The sequence below is a fragment of the Brachycentrus maculatus genome, unplaced genomic scaffold (assembly GCF_059751285.1).
Source record: "Brachycentrus maculatus isolate JH-2025_06_01 unplaced genomic scaffold, ASM5975128v1 h1tg000153l, whole genome shotgun sequence".
In the NCBI taxonomy this organism is placed as follows: Eukaryota; Metazoa; Arthropoda; class Insecta; order Trichoptera; family Brachycentridae; genus Brachycentrus; species Brachycentrus maculatus.
In genome coordinates this window covers 710,696-732,623 of record NW_028280906.1, presented here as the reverse complement: position 1 = coordinate 732,623, position 21,928 = coordinate 710,696, and the positions used below count along the sequence as shown (strand labels likewise).

General features: G+C 34.8%; 3 protein-coding genes across 14 annotated transcripts in view; 1 reads left to right on the top strand and 2 right to left on the bottom strand.

Annotated features, from left to right (window-relative positions):
* The first annotated feature begins 688 nt into the window (after positions 1 to 688).
* fln (flightin) lies at positions 689 to 5,700 on the top strand. 8 transcript variants are annotated; one of them, XM_088261335.1, is made up of 4 exons: positions 689 to 758; positions 3,481 to 3,652; positions 4,977 to 5,246; positions 5,488 to 5,700. In XM_088261335.1, the coding sequence occupies exons 2-4, from the start codon at positions 3,489 to 3,491 to the stop codon at positions 5,501 to 5,503; spliced, it is 450 nt and encodes a 149-aa protein (XP_088117461.1). In that variant the 5' UTR covers positions 689 to 758; positions 3,481 to 3,488; the 3' UTR covers positions 5,504 to 5,700. The 8 variants fall into 8 exon arrangements, with proteins under 8 accessions (XP_088117461.1, XP_088117462.1, XP_088117459.1 ...); XM_088261336.1 differs by having other exon boundaries at positions 689 to 976; XM_088261337.1 differs by having other exon boundaries at positions 719 to 1,020.
* A 1,544-nt stretch (positions 5,701 to 7,244) lies between these two features.
* Positions 7,245 to 21,928, bottom strand: part of Nca (neurocalcin homolog) — a 56,948-nt gene continuing 42,264 nt past the window's right edge. The window contains exons 2-5 of the mRNA XM_088261404.1: positions 12,480 to 12,632; positions 12,263 to 12,381; positions 10,313 to 10,501; positions 7,245 to 10,230 (exon numbers count right to left, since the gene is read on the bottom strand). Coding sequence (XP_088117530.1) covers positions 10,036 to 10,230; positions 10,313 to 10,501; positions 12,263 to 12,381; positions 12,480 to 12,549 — 573 coding nt within the window. The 5' untranslated portion in view covers positions 12,550 to 12,632 and the 3' untranslated portion in view covers positions 7,245 to 10,035. The remainder of the gene's footprint in view (positions 10,231 to 10,312; positions 10,502 to 12,262; positions 12,382 to 12,479; positions 12,633 to 21,928) is intronic.
* LOC148308664 (neuronal calcium sensor 2) overlaps positions 15,587 to 21,928 on the bottom strand; it is a 45,103-nt gene continuing 38,761 nt past the window's right edge. For 3 of the 5 annotated variants that reach the window (XM_088261319.1, XM_088261320.1, XM_088261323.1), the window contains 4 exons: positions 18,911 to 19,035; positions 18,677 to 18,820; positions 17,916 to 18,044; positions 15,587 to 17,833 (listed from right to left, as the gene is read on the bottom strand). In XM_088261319.1, the coding sequence (XP_088117445.1) occupies positions 17,657 to 17,833; positions 17,916 to 18,044; positions 18,677 to 18,820; positions 18,911 to 19,021 (561 nt within the window). In that variant the 5' untranslated portion in view covers positions 19,022 to 19,035 and the 3' untranslated portion in view covers positions 15,587 to 17,656. Of the gene's footprint in view, positions 17,834 to 17,915; positions 18,045 to 18,676; positions 18,821 to 18,910; positions 19,036 to 20,384; positions 20,602 to 21,928 lie in introns of those variants that run through there. The other 2 variants (XM_088261321.1, XM_088261322.1) reach the window with 2 other exon arrangements.

The window sequence follows — 21,928 nt, the reverse complement described above, 5'->3', positions numbered from 1 at the left end:
CCAAGTCGCCAATATGTATGAAATTACGCATAAATATATGAAAGAGCTAGAGTGGTAATAATAATTGATTATAATGACTATTTATTATTATGGATATCCTAAATCTTGTTATGCAGAGTTCGTTCTCAACGTTGATTTATGATCGTTTTTCGAATACTTTGGAATTCTTTAGCGCCAAGATTATCTATATAAAAAAAAACTCGCGAATAATTAATAACAATAATGACATTCGAATGTCGGGGAATAAGTTGTATGTATAGCTCGGTATGTGACCGGTAGTCTAATGGATGGAATCGATAATACGGGGTATCCTCGCCGTTTGGCGGTCCAAGCCGAGATTCACCCTCATCCGCGGGGAGCGAATCTCGCTCCGATTGGAATTAGCTACACAATTACCCCAGATAACGTGATAAGTGATTAGTCGCGGACGGATATACCCGAGTAAGCGAACCAATAATCGCGTACGGGGTCGGGAGAAAGAAAGAGAAACGGGGACGAGCCGAGTAGAAATGACATTGAAGCGCCTGATCGATGGAGCCGGCGTTCGATAGATTTACGATCTATTTACGATCGAGCGGGAATGCCCCGCTGGCAGGCGTGCATGTGGGGCGCGGTACATTGTCGCCCGTGGCGCAACTGCAGGTGCCATTGTCTCCCCGAAAAGTGAAGTTGCGCGCCCGAATAAATCAGTAGCGGTCTGGCCCGGCCGCAGCGCTCCACTACCTCTCTAGTGTCGCGCCAGTCCAGTCCCTATCCAGGTGAGCTCATCTCTCGTCAGGCGCCCGCCAGTGTTCCGATCCTTGCACTCCAACACTCATCCCTAGCGTGTGTTCATGTACTAATCGTTCCCCCCAGTGAATACTTTTACTACATTTCCCGTGTTTCGTGTGCCCACAGCCCGCATCAACTTTTCTACCCCATTCTACTCCGGTATATCTCACAATAAAACAAATTCGTTCAAATTAAAGACGTGAAAGTGAGTGATACCAATTATATAACAGTGACAGAAATCATATTAAGGTTAATTACCGTTTCGGTAGAGTTTAGATAAATTAATTCATTATTAAAAATAAGTATATGTGATTTTTTCACTCAAATGTTTATTCATTATTACCCTGGACTGGTACTTGAAGCGGAGGGTTCATCGCCTTTCCATAATGTGTTAACGATTAATATAACACTGCGTTTATATGATGCAGTGCCCTATCCACCATCGGGTGCAGATAAAGGTTTAAAAAAAGGTTAAATAAAATTAAAAAAATACACTGCAGCATATTATTCTATAACAAACTCTCTTAACATTGTCCTTTATTTTTGTTGCATTTATGTTTTTTGTTTTAAGCTTAAAATAATTTTCTTTTCGTATGTATATTATTTTTAAGCTTAAAATAATTTTCTTTTCGTATGTTTATATGATAATTTGAAGTATGCAGTTATATTGCAAAATACTTATAAATACTTTGCATGTTGTAAGTTCATATCCCGAATTAAATCACGTAGAATTGTAGGTAATCAGGTCTAGTTGCTAATACATACATAATTGTCATAAAATGATTTTTTTTCATAACTGACCGCAATGATTTTTGTTGTTGACAGTAACACAATTTTATTGGCGATAAAACTTTTAATTTCAATTTTGTACTTTTAAGCGTGTGGTTTGCGAAACTATTTTTTATTACGTAGAAGAACACATCTCAAGTGAACTTTTGGAAAGAGAAAAATCCTGTGCAAATTACTATCAACAAGTACATAATCTTGCTTTTCTGTATCTTCACATGTGTAACAATTTTTGTAAAGAAATACTGTTTCTCTCCGACGGAATATTTGTTTTGTTGGCAGTGTAAACTCTAGATAGTCCTATCTTAAGTGTTATCCCAACAAATTAATAAATTTACTTTGTCTCAGATTTAACAGAGAATTCTTGCGTTAAGTGTAATGCGAACGTCACGACGCTCGTGTTTATAATAACATATAATTTCACAAAAAAAATCATTAAACGAACATATTCATGACTTCAAATACTTCAAAACAATTGTATAAATTATTGAAATTTTAAAAATTACGGAAAGTCGAGGAGTTCAAATAAAGCGGATGTCCTGGCTGAGAAATATAAGATAACAGGGAGATTTTCGGAGCAGCACCTCTGCAGCTCACAGAGAAGCTTTATCCAGAATGATCGCCAACGTCAGGGGACCTGACACGGCAAAGGAGTTGAGAAGTGTTGGGAGGATGTTATACCATATTCATAAGTAATCATTCATAAATGCTTATTTGCCCCAAAAAATATTGATTTCATATTATTTCCTGCGAACAATGTATTCCGTGTTAATGTGGATGATATTTATGTTTACTGTATGAAGAACTTGGAAAATTGATTCGCGGTATTATTATTATTTTATTTGTATTTACATTGGGATATCGGGATACAATCGAAAATGCATCGGATGGTCATCGGAGTCATGAGGTTTCATGGACTAATTGAACTTTTTAGGCCTTCATACCGAAGTCTTTATGCAAAGAGAAGTACATATTTCTCAGAGAAGTGCGAGAAATGTCCAGTTGATGTTGATAGATATTCAAGCACACGTTGGGCAACAGCAGCAATTTCGGCTGAGCGCACTGGACAAGAACGTGAACGGATTGTTTTGTCCAATATCGATCCATTTTCCCGAACTCGCTTCTCAAATTGATCCATATACCGCTATGAAGGCACTTTTATTCGTTAATTTATTACGGTGAGGGTAGATTCTTTGGAAGCAAGTATTCAATATTTTTCAATATTTTCAAACGTAAAGCGTCTTACTTCGTAAATGTTAAACATAAAACTAATATTCTGTCCAATTGTGAACGTCATTATACTTTTCGAACTCAAAATAACCGGTAGTTCAATTTCCAATTGTTAGATGGCCCACCCTTTACTACTAAAATACTGAATTCAACTCCAAAGTGATTGTCATCCGAGACCTGTAGATATCTCAGGAATATAAAGTCTGCATGAATTTAACAAAACATTTTAAGAATTATTTTGTGCAGCAAATTATTATCTTAATTAATTATTAATGATACTTTTTCGCATCAACGTCATTTTTTGGATAATTATGTTTAAACGAAAGTTTGCATTTAATACTCGATAAATCATAGATGAAATACTGTCGTATTTTTGCTGCGTTATCTGTTATATTTATTTTTAAATTATCCTCAAAAAATTCTCCAAATTGCGGATTTAAAGAAATATTATGTTTATTTATAAATCTATTTATGTAAGTGGCGGTTGGCAATTTAAACGGAAATATGGAAAGTCAATTAATAACTGCTCCGTTTTCAAGTAATTCAATGCGCAGAATAAGGTTTTTTTTTCAGACTGTAACGTATTTTAATTCAAGGGAACATCCAATGCGCATCTATTCAAAATTTCTGATAATATTTTTGTAGGCTCCGTCCACTCGTCATTTATATAAAGCGGTTTTGTTGTTTCCGCAGATTGAGCCATGGAAGACGAACCTTGGGTGATTGAGGACCCCAGCGAGGCGGTGCCCGAAGAGGCGCCCCCCGCAGAGGAAGCGGCCCCCGTCGAGGAGCCGGCGGAGCCCGAGCCGGAGCCGGAGCCCATCAAGGAAGGACCCAAGAAACTCATCTTCAAACACTGGGTCAGGTATGTGGACATCCAAAACATAACATGCCTTTTTACCATGTCATTACAAACACGGGATTTGTTAAATATCTGAGCTTTTTATTTAATAAACAAAAAACGTGTATTTTTTTTTAATTATCAGCCACATGTGCTTCAGCTATTTTGACGTACGATTTACGATAAAACCTTTTTACAATATTGTTTATTTGTTTAAAATTATTTTTAATATTTCAAAAACTAAATGAATAAAAATCGAATTACTGAAGATTTTTTTAATATTAAAATATGTCGCATATTTACGTAAATAAAACCTATGGAAGCTTCCGATTTAACAAAATTGCGTACGTGAAAACGCATCACTTTCTTTCGTATCCTTTATGTTTGCTGATGAAAAATAGTTCCGTCCTTACATTTTACTAACGGTCGTAACGAAAAACGATTAATTATATTCGGATGGAACAATAAAGTCATTCGTGACGTCTTTCAGGTTTCATAGAGAGCTTAATCCTTAATCTCCCTTCGCAGGTCTGAATTAATTTTGCAATCGAGAAAACTGATTATAGTCCAGAGAGAGAGAGAGAGAGGTTATAAAAAATAATAAAATAAAACAAGAATAGTTAAAGCATTTTATGGGAAGAAAGGAATCTTAATCATGGAAAAGTTTAAGGAAAGCGCATATCTTGGCTCGAGAACTTGGGACAGTGGTTTCGCTTCGGCGCTGAATCAATATTCAGAGCATACTCAGAATTTATATGTGGGCTGGCCATCTATTTTGTTTCCGATTGCCGCTCTTCTTCTCTGTGGGCACAAGAAGTTAAGTTCATTTTGTCGGCATTCTCTCAGCGACACCGCATCTTCACCTACTAACAGCAATAATAACCTTACTTCTGCACCAGCATAAAGCCCGAACTCATACATACGAATTCATACATAATTCGTGTTTTTTGCCGTAGTATGGGAGGACATCGTTAGGACTCGATCGTCGAGAAGTTTTATTGTGATTTATTATCATCATATACATAATTACAAGTTACAGATTACGGTAATGTGCCCTCACTGAGTTTTCCCGTGCCGAGGGCACATTTTGCAAGATTTATTTATATAGGGGAAGTCGGGGTATTCTTGGACAGCGCGATATTTCTTTCCCTAGTAATGTTTGACGGTTTCAACCAACTGTCATCGACTAGTCTCATGCTGATTTCCATTGAGCATTCGACCTGTGTACACCCGCTATTACCTCGCTGCCATAGTTTTTTTAGTTAGTAGTTTGTGTAACGCGTCGACGAACCAACTCGGAGTGAAGTGTGACGAGGTAGCACGGTTACATGTGGTGGAACTGTTTCAGGCCGAAGTTCCTGCAGTACAACTATCTGTACGACTACCGGCACAACTACTACGACGACGTGATCGACTTCCTGGACCGGCGGCAGAAGGGCGTGGGCTGCGAGCCGCCGCGCGCGCAGACGTGGGCCGAGCGCGCGCTGCGCACGTACGTGAGTCGGCCTGGCAGCTCCTTCGCCGAGCGCGCCGCGCGCCAGGACGGCCACCTGCTGGCACACATCAGCTCGGGCGCGCGCTTCCACCGCTACCACAGCAAGTCCCTCATCAGCAGGAAGTACTCTTCACTAGGCTTCACCACCGTCTCCATCTAACCGCCCGTCCCGCCCTTCCCGCTGCCTAGCCGCTCGCTCGCCTACCTGGGGAGATTCCACTTAATCCGCAGTGCTAATACCAGACTAACGCTTATCTGCCTCGAGTCGCTTCGTGAGCACCTCGCCTCGCCTTCGTAATTTGGCTTAAATTAAATACTTTGTTAATTTGACAAGAAATTTGAAAATGTACCTTACATTTTACAGGATCGGGTTAAGTTGAATGCGTCATTCCGTGCATGCTGCCCTTGTCGGATCACCACCCACCACTCCCCCTGCGGACTTTACAAAGTCGGCAAAAAAATTATTTACGATAATTTTTAGTAAAAGGTTTTACCTTTGAACTGCCATTGCAATTTGACATTTCCAAAATTGTTAAAATTATTTATAAACTATTAAATAAATTTGTATCTCAAATTATTGCGGCAGTTTTTGTCTTTTTTATTATTATATTATTCCTATGTGTATTCTTTTAGGTTCTATAGATAACAACAGCAGCTGTGAATTATTAAGCGTGACACAAACACAAAAGGTTCATTAAGAATAAAAGAAGACAGGCACAGTACGCAATATATACATGGGGACTCAGTGTGTCTGCCTCTCCCCGATTCTAGACTAAGAGAACCTCTCGTTGTTAGTTGTCAAGTTCAATGGTGAATATTGGATTTGATGTATGGATTGCCATCCGTATGAGGGTCCATCTCATAGGTTGTGGACTTAACGTAACAGTTTAAATTGTGACTTTTACGAGCTACTGGTTACTTCATCCCTTAGGACTTTTCTTTAAATACTATCGTAATAAATTTGTTATTTCAATCTTGGGTACCAACTGCTCGAGAATGTCAACAGCAAGCAGCGTTGCCTTAGCTATCCACAGACATCACAGATGGAGTTCAAAAAACGAAAAAGAAAGGGTTGAAATAAGTAAATAAATTAAACAATCATTTTTCGTTAAATATTTATTGAAATTCAAATAAATATTATGTATATAGAACAAAGTTACAACATCGGATGTTGCCAATCTTTTTAAACAAGAATTGACTTTACATTCAATAAGATATTCAGTTGTTAAACCGTTCATAATTATTACACATATATTGCATAGTTTACTATGCAGTCTTTATAAGTTTTAAACTTTAAGTCCATTTATAAATTTGATTGATTAATAAGTATACTTTAGAATTTCGTAAGACCACAACGATAGGGGCACCACAGGTAAAAGTGGTTTGAACAATTATGAACGGGGCACACTTGACAGGTTGAACAACCTACTTAAGTTTAACAAGAATATGACAATTTAATTCCATATTTTATCTCGTAACAAGTGATAAGAATGAACAGTGCAGAAGTTATTAGTTTTGTGCAAACCCGACTATCAGCTTTAATGGAAAGGAATATTACGCATCAAAAGTCCAATACACAATACTACGCTAACGTACATAATAAAACATTATTAAAATTCATAAACTCCGTCGATCTTTATGTTTTGGGTGAGAGAATTATGTCACAACATATGGCTGTGCAAAAACGTGAATAATAATCGAAAAATAAAAACATCATTGATTCTTAACTTTTTGAGCCATCAATAAATAATAATAAAATGATTACAAGATACAAGATTTAAATAAATAAAAAATGATGTTTAAGGTATGTCATTCCGCAAGTGAATGCAAACTTTATAGCAAATGAAAACCTTAATCGCCATATCGACAAGGGTTTATTAGACTACTTAAAACAAAATGTTTGTGCGAATGTGAAAATTTTAAATATAAATATTGTAAAATTTGCTACTAGAAATAATATGAATCTTGAATATTGAACATAGAGTAAAGAAAAATAGGTAAAATAAGAAAATCTGACAAGTTACAGTAGCAAAAAACTGTGAATTTTTTTGAAGGAACTTAAAAGTAAGTAATTATAAAACTTACAAATACTTCAGTAATTTAGTAAAAAAAATATTAATCTTTTTTTTTATTAGGTGAAAATTTATTTAGTTTACGAAAATTAATTATTTAAAAAAAAAGTAATTATTCAAACAACCTATCTAAAATAAGGTAATGCAAAACATTTATGTAGTTTCTTAAACAATTAAGGAAAAATTGTTGGTAAAAATGTTTTATCAGTAGTAGTTGTGCAACCATGTATGCAACAGTTGATTCCAGAATTATTTTTAAATCCCAAAATTTGTTTGATCCTAACTATAAAAGTTGAATGGCCCGTTAAAAGAAAAGAGTGAAAAATGATCACGAAATGAAAAAGCGAGTGCTTCAAATATTGACTATAAAATGAAATTATAGTGGAAATATTTATAACACCATTATGTATGAGCAGAAGAGTCAAAGACATTAAAATCTCAAGTTCAAGCCTTGGGAATTCTAGTACCTTTCTAAGAGTAGAATTGAATTTAGCTTTCAATCAATGTAATCAATTCTTGGTGATGGAACCAATGACAAAACAGCCTTATAATATTAGGCCAACAGTCTAAAGGAACTACTTTACTATTTAGGGATCACTATAATTATAGAACAGTACGAGTACAGAAGTAACTACCGGTGTATCTAATCGTATGAAGACAAAGTTGGGTGCATTAATAGAAACAGGGAACACACGTCATCTGCACCGCCACCTAAACAGACAACTGGGAAGACGATATACAACATTCCTACAATTATTGTGCAAGTTATTTTACACAGAAAATATAAGGCTCCGACAGTCGGAATTTTTAAGAAGCTAATTTTAGGAAGCGCGTTATATTGATTAATTGATTTCGTTAAAAACTAAATATGGAAGCAATAAGTGATTGCCAATAAATTTAAAGCTAAATATAATGTTGGTTTTACAAAATCCTCTCGCTGCAGCCAAAGAGTTAAGTGAAAGGAGTCTAGTGACAGTGAGACATTAATAGCTGCCTTAAAAATATTCGTATTTAGTATTCATAGTAGCGCACCGAAAGAAGAAAAGTGTTTCAATATTCTCGAGTAAGACATACAATTTAGGACACAAGTTTACACATAGTAATATTGATTAAATATCCTTAAAGTACTTAAGAAGAATAGAATAGAATAGCCAAGATCATTGCAGAACGTTGCCAACTTAAAAGAAAATGCGAGGACGTCTTATTTATATAAAATAGAAGAATCTAGAAGTTAGGTACAATATAGAGCGTAAGATTTGAGACCACATTTAAGATATCACGCTGTAGCAGGAACACTCGATATTTTGTGACATTCGAAAGCAGTTTTGTATATTCCTACTGAATATACCTAAAATAGGTTTGTACATAATGAAACCAGTTCCGTGACAATTGATTCAAGTTTGCACTGTCAACAAATAATCGTGTTCAAACATATTTAGTCAGAGACAATAGGAACCCAACTGGTGGTAGCATGTTCAAGCATGGGTGACTGAGATTCAATTTATGTATTACTTGTTTCTTTAAATAGCATCAAAGTGAATGATATATACATAACTATAAACTTATCGTGCTTGCATATTTTTTAACTACAGTTCAAAAGAAGAATGTACAGGTCTATTTTGCATCAGCCCTAATGTAATTTTTGTACATACAAATGAGGGACATGTTTATTAGAAATCCCATTGGAATTATAAGGCCATTGATAGTTAGCAGTTTGAAGAAGGTAACTTCTGTAGAGAAGTAGAGATAAGCGCGTATTTAACTCTAACATTTATGATGTAAAACACAACTATATCGGAAGCATATAATAGTGTATAAATTCATATATTTTATAAGGCTTCTCAATGCCAATTTAATTAGAATCATATGTACAACTTAATGTAACCCTTGATTAATGAAATCAGAGTGATTTTTGTAAGTGATCTTACTTCAATATGTTGTCACAACACCAAAATAGTAAATATATAGGTGAGCCCAGACAGCCCTAAACAGAGCCCTCCCACACAGAATAGCAACCGAGTGTGGTAGTAGTAGAGAGCAACCACGAGTGACAGACTCAACATGTACATTTATTTACATAGTCTCCAATAATTAATCAACAAGGTGTACACATTTACACAAGGACTACACATTTGTAAAAAGATAAATGAAATCGGCAGTTAATGAAAAAAAATATATAGAAAACTGTCCATTGCGTGTTCAAATTTCCACATTAAGCATCGAGTAGAATTAATGAAAATTATTTATGTAGGTTGCATAATCATTTCAGCATTAACTTATATCTAAGATGTACTTGCACTCTGTGAATTTGACACAATTTGCGTGCACAACACCCCAATTGTGAAATGACCAGGAGGTGTAGAAATAAACACATGACCCACACATGGAAGCAATCATTTCACATTTCAACCAATGATCACCTCGAGTTATGTGTGTCCCGCGAGTAAAGTAAAGTCGAGTTAAGTGGTACGCGGTAAGTGCAGGTTGCTCTTTCAGTAAACCAACACCAGAGTCAGTTGACAGTGACTTGATTCACACTTACTTATAAGATACATGTAGATATACTGGAAAAGTGAAGTTTATAGCTAATGCATGGCCAACCTACAAATGTATTATCCAAATTGAGTGCCTCATCACTTAAGATGAATTCAACGGACCCTATACACACTACGCAAAGCGCAATTTTAAATGCAAAAATTGGAAAAATGACACGCAAAAATAACAATTCAGAGAAGAATATAATTGTAGAATATAAATAAAAGGAGACATAGATCCTTTCTAAAGTATTATGAGGTTTAAATAGGAATAGGTGAAAGGTTTAAATGTCTGCATCGATGGAATCACTGCGCTTGGGGGTCACATTGTAACAGGCGAACGATGGATGGATCACTCTTGGCACCTTCGATAAACTCTTCCAGAGAAAGCTTCCCATCTTTGTTGCGATCCATTTGGCGGAATATCTTGTCAGTCCGTTTCTCCGGTGTAGATTCATCTTCCGGCATCTTCATGACGGATCCCACCATTTTATATATGGCCTGTTGAAAGGGAGACATGACAATTATTGTATATACGTGGATATTTGTAATACTGACAATTCAAGCGGAGTGAGACACCCACCGTGACTATTTCCAGCATCTCCTGTCGCGAGATAAAGCCATTGCCATCCAAGTCGTACATGGAGAATGCCCACTTCAGTTTCTGTTCCAGTTTTCCTCGTGACGTGACACTGAGGGCGCAGAGGAATTCTCGAAAATCTATGGTTCCATCTCCATTTGCATCAAACGTCCTAAACACATGTTCTGCAAACTGTCACAAAAATATATAAGAATCATATCTATTAGAATCTTCACATCCGAGGAAATTAACTCAAAATTCAATTCTAACCAACTTGTTCACATTTTCAAGGCTAAAATGAAAAATGCCAATCCAGTTAGTTAAAATGAAATATACATGTAAATAACACAAGTCGCATTCAATTCATCCCCAGAATGGCAGACATATATAATATCTCCACACCCATTCGTAAATGTTCCTCACATTCTCATTATTTATTATTTATGAAACAAAACTGGACTATTACAGGAATACTTTTATACTCATTCTGATGTGGGTCTGTCTGCTTTTCCTGTGATGAATTAATAAATAAAATATATACATCTTCACATCTTGTAACACTCTGCATTAACATTAGAAATTAGGCAATAAAATTCTTGGATCCACACAGCTGTTCCAAGGGGAGTGCTGGCAAGAAAGCAAATTGTCCTATTACAAGGAAAAATCTTCTAATTTAAATTACCTTTTGTCATACACCGGACATTTTCAACAAAATTTAAGTGTAATCACATAATTGATTTTCAAATCAGTGTGTTCTTTCAAACATCTTCGTGTCATTTACACAAGGACAATGATTAAGACATTCCACTAAATAGGCATTCCAAGACGGTGAAATGTCCTCGAAACAATTTTTCAATCCAATGAGTTAAAAGATGAAGCCAATAACTTCTCCATCACTTGGCTAGTCTATTGGCCTGTTGCGAACGCATGTTTCTAACCAATTAGCGGGACAGACAAAATAACATTTGCACAAGGACCTGCTTTAGATATTTATTTCATCAAAATATCCACATTAGAAAAATTAAATGTCACTGCCAAAAAAAAATTAAAAACAGTTGAACTTCCTATGCCACTGGCCCATGTATGAGCGAGATATCTCGTAATGTAATTTGTCATTGGAATGTTTTAGTGGAGCGGCTTAATAGACAGGCATCGCAATATTGTCCTCGCGCAACTGCCGCATAAGAATATATCAAATATTATGTAATTACATTGCTAAGCCAAGACCATCATCCCACCACTTATGTTTTTTTGCTGGTAATAGGAGGATTTGTTCCTATAATTAGTTATATTTACTTAACCACTTCTCTGCCGCATATAGCTATAGACAGACGTCTCATGTTTTGATATAATTAGCGACACCCATCAATAAGCTATTTTAAGATTACCTTAGCAATATAGGTGTCGACGCAAGAAAACTTTTGTGGGCATTAAATACTTCACAATAAAAAAATTGCTTCCTGAAAATTGGTTTGTACTATACCCACACACATACATAAATTACCCTTTCAACATGATTTCATAAGGGTTGTTTTTTCTACAATTTCTCTGGGATGGGACAAAGTAAAAACTGATTTTCAGTCGGGAAAATATAAATCAAAACTGGTTGAACTTTCATCTAGAATTCATTATTTGAATATAGATATAAGGTTCAGGCATACATCGCCATCATGTAAAAATCTGTTTGAATTTAGATGGTTTACTCAATGAAAACCAGGGCAACATAGTATACACACTGATGCAACATTTCCTGCACAGATTCTCTCATTGACAGCTCCAGATACTATTACAAAAGAGAAATGTCAACCCTCCGATGAAAAGCTGAAAAGAGAATCCGCACAAAAAAAACAAACATCATAATAACGCTATAAAAAATTCGCAAATATTTAGCGCATATTTAATTTTGAAGGAAAAAATTGAGTCTTAAACATAGTATAAACAATGCAAACATACCTTACTCGCATCTCCGTATGGGAAAAAATTCCCATAGATTTTTTTGAATTCTTCGACAGATAGATGTCCACTTGGACAGTCCTTCAAGAAACCTTTATACCATTCCTGAATTTCAGCGTCTGAAATACAAGTTTTGAGTTTTGAATAATACTGTAAACTGCAACTTGTTCCGCAGTGTAAAGTGCGGTACACAATAGTGTAGATGAGTAATAATAACCTGAGAATTCGGTGTTTTGTTTGAGATCCTCGAGTACTTCGGGCTTAAGTTTGCTGTTCTGCTTACCCATTTTGGTACGGAGCAATTTCACAGAGTATACAAATATTTGATATTGGCACAATCTCTTATATTATTCAGGCAACAATGTGTATCCTGAAATCATTATTAGCATGGTAAAATTGTTAACGGCATTAAACACGCAATAATAGTCTTCCTAACAACTCACCTTCAATATGAATTTAAGGAGAAAGCAAATATGAATTGAAATGTAAAAGTATTTGATGTTCTTTAAGAACTTTATTTCTGTATGAAACACCTAGATGTGATGAAATATCTTAATTTGCCGGCTGCTTGATAAAACATACATAACAATAACCGAGTAAATATAATGATCTGGCCACCACCATACATACATACATACCACCATTCTTTTTCAAAAGGAAAACAATTTTTATTTTAGCATTTCTTTACACACATTATAAAATACTGCAATAGCCCTCAAATGTAACTTTATATAAAATTAACAATAAACATTTTACAATGGCAGAGACAACTGTTTAAAAATAAGTAAAGCTAAAAATGTACTTGTGGAAATGCTTATGAGTAAATTTTTGTGCTCTAATAAAAAATTTGTGATGATATTAAAATATAAATTTTTATTGCACCGTGATACCTTTGAAAATGCTCACATTTGTTACTCGAAGTAGTTCCTTATACAACTACAATGGATGTCATTGACCCAAATGCAATCATTATTACAGTATAACTCGTTTTAGAACCGTTTTGCCAAAATTCTTCATAATGAATTTGAAATTCAAGACCCTAAAGATCCGCATTCTATGTTTTCTAATATTCAAAAGATTTGCAGGTACACATATTTCAATGATAATTAATTGAGATCCTTTATGAAAACATCCATAAAATATTTGCAAAAATTGTAACTCCATCGGAGCAATAATTATTACAGTATTGTAAAATTTCAGGTCCATGTTACACAAAAACACTTTCAGTCACTACTTGCCAGCATTTCCTTTGACATTATACAAATCTTTTTCCATTTTATTTAATACTCGAGTTATACTATAATAATACTTCATTAACAGGGTCAGAAAAGTTCTGTAGACAGATTTGAAGAAACTAGTTCGGGGTAAGCTTTCTTACATTGACAACTTGCTCGAGTTTTTACTTAGGCAGATTCCAAATACAAGACAATGAATAAGTCCGAGACAATATCCACAATCATGGACTCCCGTATATACTCTTTGTAAGCTAGTGCGAGTTAGATAAAATATACACACATGCATAAATATTATTCATTCACAATAATTGTATACATATAACATGTAGGATTAATATACTCACACAAATACAAATGTAGAAGAAAGAAGGAAATGTATATTTTGTTCTACTCGATATGTTAATAGAGAAATCTCGAATAAAGTTTGGTGAGAATGGTTTCTGTGGCTGTCAGTAAACCCAAAACTGCCGAGGTAAGAATGGCAAAAGAAACATTTTCTTATTATTAATTATTGATGTGGAAAGTCAGGAATACCTATGGAAATGTGACGGAAATTTATTGAATTTCTGTATATATCACAATAACATTAGCTACATGGAAATGTAAGGGAAATTGATTGAAGTTCGGTATATATATCACAATAACATTAGCTACATGGAAATGTGAGGGAAATTTATTGAAGTTCGGTATATATATCACAATAACATTAGCTACATGGAAATGTGAGGGAAATTTATTGAAGTTCAGTATATATATCACAATAACATTAGCAACATGGAAATGTGAGGGAAATTTATTGAAGTTCGGTATATATCACAATAACATTAGCTACATCGTTGAATAAAAGGCAGGTAATCTCTAACTGTTATGTATGAAAGTCATTAACAATCATTACTGAAGGCTAATCAGGAGTATATAACCAGTACTGGCAATTCAGAACTGTAATAGCTTTTCGCTTTCCTTCTCTGGAAAGAGAATAAGTAAAAGTTGATATGCAGCGCACCTTTGTGCCTGACGCCTGTTTAGTGTTACATGGTACAAAGCTAAGGGTACAAATATACTATGTATCAAAACATTAGAGGTAAATAGTAATTTCATTTAAACTCTGTCGTCCCCGGAGTGTTGGGAATGGAGTGTGTACACAGCCAACTTGATACACTTAGCAGTATACAATTGGACAATGCGCTTAAGGAGATCTGTCACCCCTTCTATCCGAGATCCATCGGTACGTATCTTGATGCCATCAGCTCTTACGATAGAGCAGTACGTTGGTCGGATCTGATACTTTCCTTACAGGGGAGATTGATATGGTTGCGCTACTAATTGATGCGTATGAATCATCAGTATAAAGGATATGTATTTTGAAAATATTTCTGTCGCCTGTATTACATTGATATCACTATAAAAGAGCACCTAAGAGACAGTGTACAAAGTGGATGAAATATATCTACGTAAAAAAAATATCGCAAAAACCTCAATTCTTGAAGATATTTTCTTAGAAACTACTGCTTTAATATAAGAGATTCACAATTAAACATAATGATTCTGGGAAAAAGTGACGAAAATATCTTATAAAATATTTGTGCAGGCTCATTACTATGCTTATGACTGAGATATGTTATCCATTGAAACAAATACAATCCCTCCAGAAGTAAGTAAACACATACATACATATTAATAATTAGTATTCTACGTTATACAAGATTACCCAAAACTGTTGGACACCCTGCATCCATATACAAATATTGGACATAATAGGACATGATTTATTTATATATATATATATATATATATGTATATATATATATATATATATATATATATATATATATATATATATATATATATATATATGTATATAAACACATATACATTTATATACACATATACATACATATATATATATATATATATATATATATATATATATATATATATATATATATATATATATATATATATATATATATATATATATATATATATATATATATATATATATATATATATATATATATATATATATATATATATATATATATATATATATATATATATTTATATATACTTATATTGTATATATACAGGTCATGTAAATTGCAAATGATTTTTTTGTTTGTTAATACTATCAATATTGACTTTCAGACAGAATCAGGTATCCATAAATGGCTTAACTTTGTGAAAGTTATATCTGTTGATGGAAACCACGAAATCATAAAATCACTCCAGCAGAAATAACTTATAAGTAAAGTATTTTATATTGGAATACACATTTAGAAATGTCAGGAGATATCTATACTTAATTGTTTACAAAGATCCATGGTGCTCGACAGTGTAATAATCGCTTACTTATATTGATCTAAATGTGGATTTATGGAGCACATCTAAGCTTACGCCCTAGGGTTCTGGTATTTAAGTGGAAGTAGGGAGATGCTGCGCTTGGAGACCTAGCACTGGGTCACTACCTACCTTACACCCACTAGGCCTAGCCACCGCCATCAATTAGTTTATTCTATTACATGCATCATAGGGCTTCCTACAATAGGCATTAAACATTACAAGAAGTTTTGATTCGCTGAGACGAGTAGCACAAAACATCTCGGTAAGAGGCGGGATTAGCGGGTCTGCAGAAAGTGCATATTCACAATCCACTATGGCACACGACTTTGGGAAACCATTGCCAGTATGTGTGAAAACGAGGCGTGGTCTGAGCTCTTGAAGGCATTGCAAATTATTCCATATACTCACGCATCGGTATAAAATAGCATAAGAAATTACGAGAATACATAAGTCAAGCGACAGGGAAGCTCCATTAAAATTTACCAAACAGTGAGTTGTTTGTATCTATGACTATCTGATTGTCTTATCATTCACAGTTTGCAAATGGTCGAGAACCCGGGAGAAAATGTGTATAATAGTCCACTTTATTCTATATAGGTACAAAAGGGTACATGGAATGCTCTGCGTATCCCCGGCCATTACTGCCGGAGAGAGGGGAGGGTACCAGATCACCGACACTCGGAATGATTTGTCAGAAATGAATGTCACTATAAGAACAGGAACAGCCTAATTTAATGAACATACGGTTCCCCCGCAGTAATAATTTCCAATTTGGTTTCTATGTGATGATTACATAAAAATTGACTTAATCATAGTGACTAAACACAGTATATGTTAATGGTACCAAGCACACATGATAATGCGTTATTGGGAGACGATATGATGATGTACATGATCACCGACGTGTGCGCTTTACCCCGCTCCGTATACGGGCAATTATACTTGTGGACTCGACATCATCCGTCCACAGTTACTCGGAAATAAGTATATTATTAGCGATTATTATCTATACCAGCTTCATAAGACAACATACATTTACAAAGGAGAATACCTCCTCAGTTCCCGGTAAACATTGCTTAGGTTAAGAGTGCATAATGCAATGCACCTTGTGGTAAATACTTATTAAACTTTGTGATAAATTACTAAGATAGAATTAGGTATCAAGATTAAAGATAAAAATATAGATTGTGGAATCTAGTACAAGATTTACACACTCACGCACATAATCACACACGCAAACACACAACACACACACATATTTAAATATATACACACACTCTTGTATGTATATAAATAATTGGTCATTCAATGAATGTCAACAAAAATAAAATTTAAAAACCTTTTGGATAATAAAAGAGTTACGCGTGACATAATCCACAATAAATACTGATGAAATGACTGAAGAATGTCCCTAAATATTACAATACATCTACCTGCCCCATTTCTCTATTACTCTGGTACGAATCAAATGCTTATAGATATCGAAATAATACGATATATAGAAAAGTACGATTAAGGTCATCTAAAGCTAGTTTAAAAATAGTGTGCTGAGCCTTAGGTTGCGTAAATTATGATTAAATTCAAGGAAATATGTGTGAAGACATAAAAGGATTTGAAATTGTAAGGAATGAACTGTCGGAGGAGGCGGAGTAGGGGGAGGGGGAGGAGGGCGAGAAGGGGGACGAGGAGGGGGGGGCGGAGTGGGGGGAGGAGTGGGGGGGCGGGGAGGAGGGAGAGGGGCAGGAGGAGCAGGAGGGGGAGGAGGACCGGGAGGAGCATCTGGAGGAGAGGAAGGAGGATGGGGAGAGAGGTTGTAACATTAAGGGGCAAGCATCTTGGATAGCTCTTCATCCTGCAGGCAGCCCTTGAGGAACTCGTCCTGCGTGAGCTGGCCGTCGTTGTTCTCGTCCATCTTCGCGAAGATGTTCTTAGCACGCTCCTCCGCCGAGTCTGCCGGCCGGTTGCTAGAGCACGCACCCAGCATGTCGTATATAGCCTGCGCAGAAAATCAACACATTACTCTCGCTCAACAATACTACGCACTCGCATATACATTCTTACATATGTCCTCCACTAACCTGTACGATCTTGGTCATCTCTTGAATGTCGATTACTCCGTTTCCATCCACATCGTACATTCTAAATGCCCATTTCAATTTTTCCTCTGGTGTTCCGCTTGAAGTCACATCGATAGCCAGCAAAAATTCCTAAATTAAAAAAATAAATAACTATTATATAACACCCTGACCAATTGAAAAATCCAAAATCAGAGTTCACTAAAGCCAGTTTTTCAGTTTTGTTACAACTACTACTACCACTACCATCACGCCGTTTCTCCGCAGGAGTTGGCAGAGAGAATGGAACGCCACACTTTTCTGTTCTGACATACCACTCCTAGCTTTCTTCACATCCATACGTCATCGTCATAGATCATTTTCTATACCTACATCATACATTCTTGACACTATTAGTTGCAAAACCTCCACGCTGCTCGCTAGCAGTACGGCGTCATCCGCATATAGCGAGCAACCAACAGACATATTTGTCATTCTCACTCCGACTCCCATACTTTTAATCTCTTTCATACAATGGTCCATATATAGATTAAACAACCATGGTGACATTACACATCCCTGCTTCACACTTTTTGATTTTGCAAACCACAATGTAATGCCCCCATTAACTTGTACAACTTGTAATCTGTGCAACCTCGTCCACTCATGAAAGCACCTTGTACATCTCCAATCCGTTCTTTGTTACAATAAAAATTAAATTTATTAATAATAATTAATTAAATACCAATATGAGGTATCACTGTTATAACATATGATGGACTCACCTTGAAATCGATATAACCATTTTTATCCATATCAAATGTTCGGAAAACATGATCACAGAATTCTTCCGCATTTCCAGAAGGGAAGAACATCTTGTACATATCGACAAACTTTGCCGGGGTCAATCTTCCATTCGGACAGTCTTGCTAAAAGATTAATAAGGTTATTCAATCTGTGAAAAATCATATCGACTTGTACAAGGTCGCTATTTTGGAGGAAAGGATTCAATTACACACCTTAAAGCCTTTGTACCACTCTTTGATTGTGGTCTCGTCATATCTTGTGTGAGATTTAAGAAAATCCATATCCTCTTTGGTCAACTTGTCCTTGCTCCCGAAACAACCCATGATTTATCAACAGTCTACAAATAAATGAGAAAAAAACAAACATTAATGACGTCAACATCTCATTCGCATCAGAATCTGAGCTACACCATTCCTATTATACACAATTCTATGGTATATTTTATTTATATATAGTCGCAATGATGTCCTAATCCAAATTCTGTGTTACACATTATACTGTCGCAAAAAATAAGAACTATGCAAAAAAAAACTGCAATTAAAAACAAAATGTTAAATATTCTGTGTAAAAATCAGTATTTATACATAAATATATATATATTTATATATATATATATATATATATATATATATATATATATATATATTTATATATATATATATATATATATATATATATTTATATATATTTATTTATTTAAAATACTTTAATAAATTTGTAAATTTACTTTAATAATTAAATTAGTAATTTATTCAACCCCATCGATTATATGATTATTCGATCGATGATCAGGACTGTATGATTTTTTTGGAAGAATCAAGGTGTGTCATACTTTAGCAAAGTAAGTACATATAAGATTTTATAATATTATGTTTCTGAGGTATTAAATATATGTGTTTTAATTACGACATATGCCAATGACTGAAAGAAAATACTGAATGAAATGAGTGACTAGTTACTATCCTAATAACTATCATTTATTCAGTTATTGGCACATGTCAATCGATTACTCGATTATCGATACTTAGCATCGCAATAACTACTTAAAGGTGTACAGTTACCACCAATTTTTAATTTTTTTTTATAATTGTATTATATATTTCGTGTGAAAAAAAACTATCGAAAATTATAAATAGTTTTAATTTAACAAAACATTTTTATGTATAGTAGAAAATAAGTTAGATTGATATGAAAATAAGGTAGACTGATTGACTGGCAAATTTAGAATTGGAGTGTGCATATGGAAGAACAAAGATATATCACATAGAAATTATACAAGAGGACAGAGATATGGTTTTCTGAGTTATATGTATTAAATCATATTCCAGGAACCGATTGGTGTGATTTTTAATAATTGTATAAACTTTGAAATTTAAATAAACTCCTCTATACTTAAATGCATATCATTATTTTAAAATCATAGGTACTCGTAAATTAAAAACAAAAATAATTATTTTTAATCGTTAACAAAAAAGATCATAAATACACAACCGGCCTTATTCAATATAATAACAAATTATGTCTGATCGGGACGGTTGGTCGGTCCAAAAAAAATACGAAAGTTTTTTTTAGATATTATTATTTCGTATAAATTAAGCGATCTTTTTTTTTAATTAACGTAAATATAATTATATTTTATTATTTCGTAGGGTTAAAAATATTTCAATTATAAAAAGAAGTATATACCTACTACAAACAGTAACTGAACCGTTGATAATTATATCTATAAACTGGCATATCGTGCGCTCGAACCAGAAACCAGATGATAAACAATTCACATTAGATAATTTTCCTTAGAAAAACAACTTTCCCCAAAGCCAAAAGAGTATTTAACAAACTGACCAAACTGAGTTCCACTATTTGAATAAAACTTCCCAAGCGAATGGCGAGTAATTAGCGTGAGAGATCGGCAGTATAATAACTGGTGGAGTCAACGACCAAAAGCACGAACGTCGGGACCGGCGTCGCGGCGTCGCGGCGTCGCGGTACTCGCCGTCTGAATGCGCCGACGCGACGCCACGCGCATCGGGGGCAGCGCTACTAAACCGCCACGCAAATTCTATTAAAAATGTACGATTTGTTGAGATTTGTAAATAAGTTAACGTGCCTTCTAAACACTTTATTAAAACAAGTGCTTATTCGTACATTTATTACCGTGATAGTAAGTGACAAAAAGTATTATCATCGAATCCTTTTTCGAAATAAATAAAAGTACCTTCATATTATTTTTCGACATCTCATCGAAGATGAAGAAGAATATGGAAGTCTGGGCATTTACGGGGCTGACGACCATCATAGGCTGGTTTAAGTGATCACTTTACACACGTGTAACATTCACCGATTCTACCCATTATTGACAACCACGCTACTCAAATTCAGACTTCCATATTCTTCTTCATCTTTGATGAGATGTCAAAAAATAATATGAAAATACCTCCTGCAATTGGAGATAATCCAGATTTTGTGAACAAGTATTTGGACACACTCAAAATGTTGTAAAAGTACTTTCATTGAGAAATAATGTTATGTATACGACCACTATTTTATCATTGAAAGTATGAAATATGAAAGTAAATATAAATATTTTACTAATCCTACTACTATAACCTGTCTTATATTACGTCAGATCCCTTTCCCGTCTCTAAGGGAATATACGGAAGCGGGATCTTACTACACTTCCGACGAACAAATTCTCTTTTGACGTGATTTTAATGATAACATTATACACGTTCATTTTTGTGCACCATACATATACTCGCATATATAAACGCCTAGTATTTTTATTGACATGTTACGCACATTTTTATTAACATGTTATTAACGGGGTTTTACCTTATGGTAAAACCCCGCTTATGCACCGTACGGTGTTTGAAAATTATGCGGAATGCATCGAAACACGGGTCACAATACATTTTAAGAAATACAAAGTGGTATTTACCGAGTGAAATTTAAATTAAAAACCCCGCATAACACTAATAGGCAAACTAACCCGGCATCCTGGGGGTCTATTAATGACAGAAGATTCAATGCATAGTTTTTCTTGCTGCAAATGTCTTACGATAGCGATTACTTGTAAAACTGTATGATTTGAGAATATAGATTCAATTATGTAAATGCAGTAAGACCCCGCTTAACGCGGGATGTTACGTTCCAATAAGTTAAAGCGCTAAACAGCATTCAACAAAGTCATCTTAACACGTAAATCGTTATGCTGTCCGGCAAACGCGCTG

What these genes read in the sequence shown, in the direction of transcription:
- fln (XM_088261333.1), top strand. Translation starts at nt 3,489, where the DNA reads ATGGAAGACGAACCTTGGGTGATTGAGGACCCCAGCGAGGCGGTGCCC. An exon ending in ATCTTCAAACACTGGGTCAG is followed by an intron (nt 3,653 to 4,976) that starts GTATGTGGACAT and finishes GAACTGTTTCAG; the next exon opens with GCCGAAGTTCCTGCAGTACA.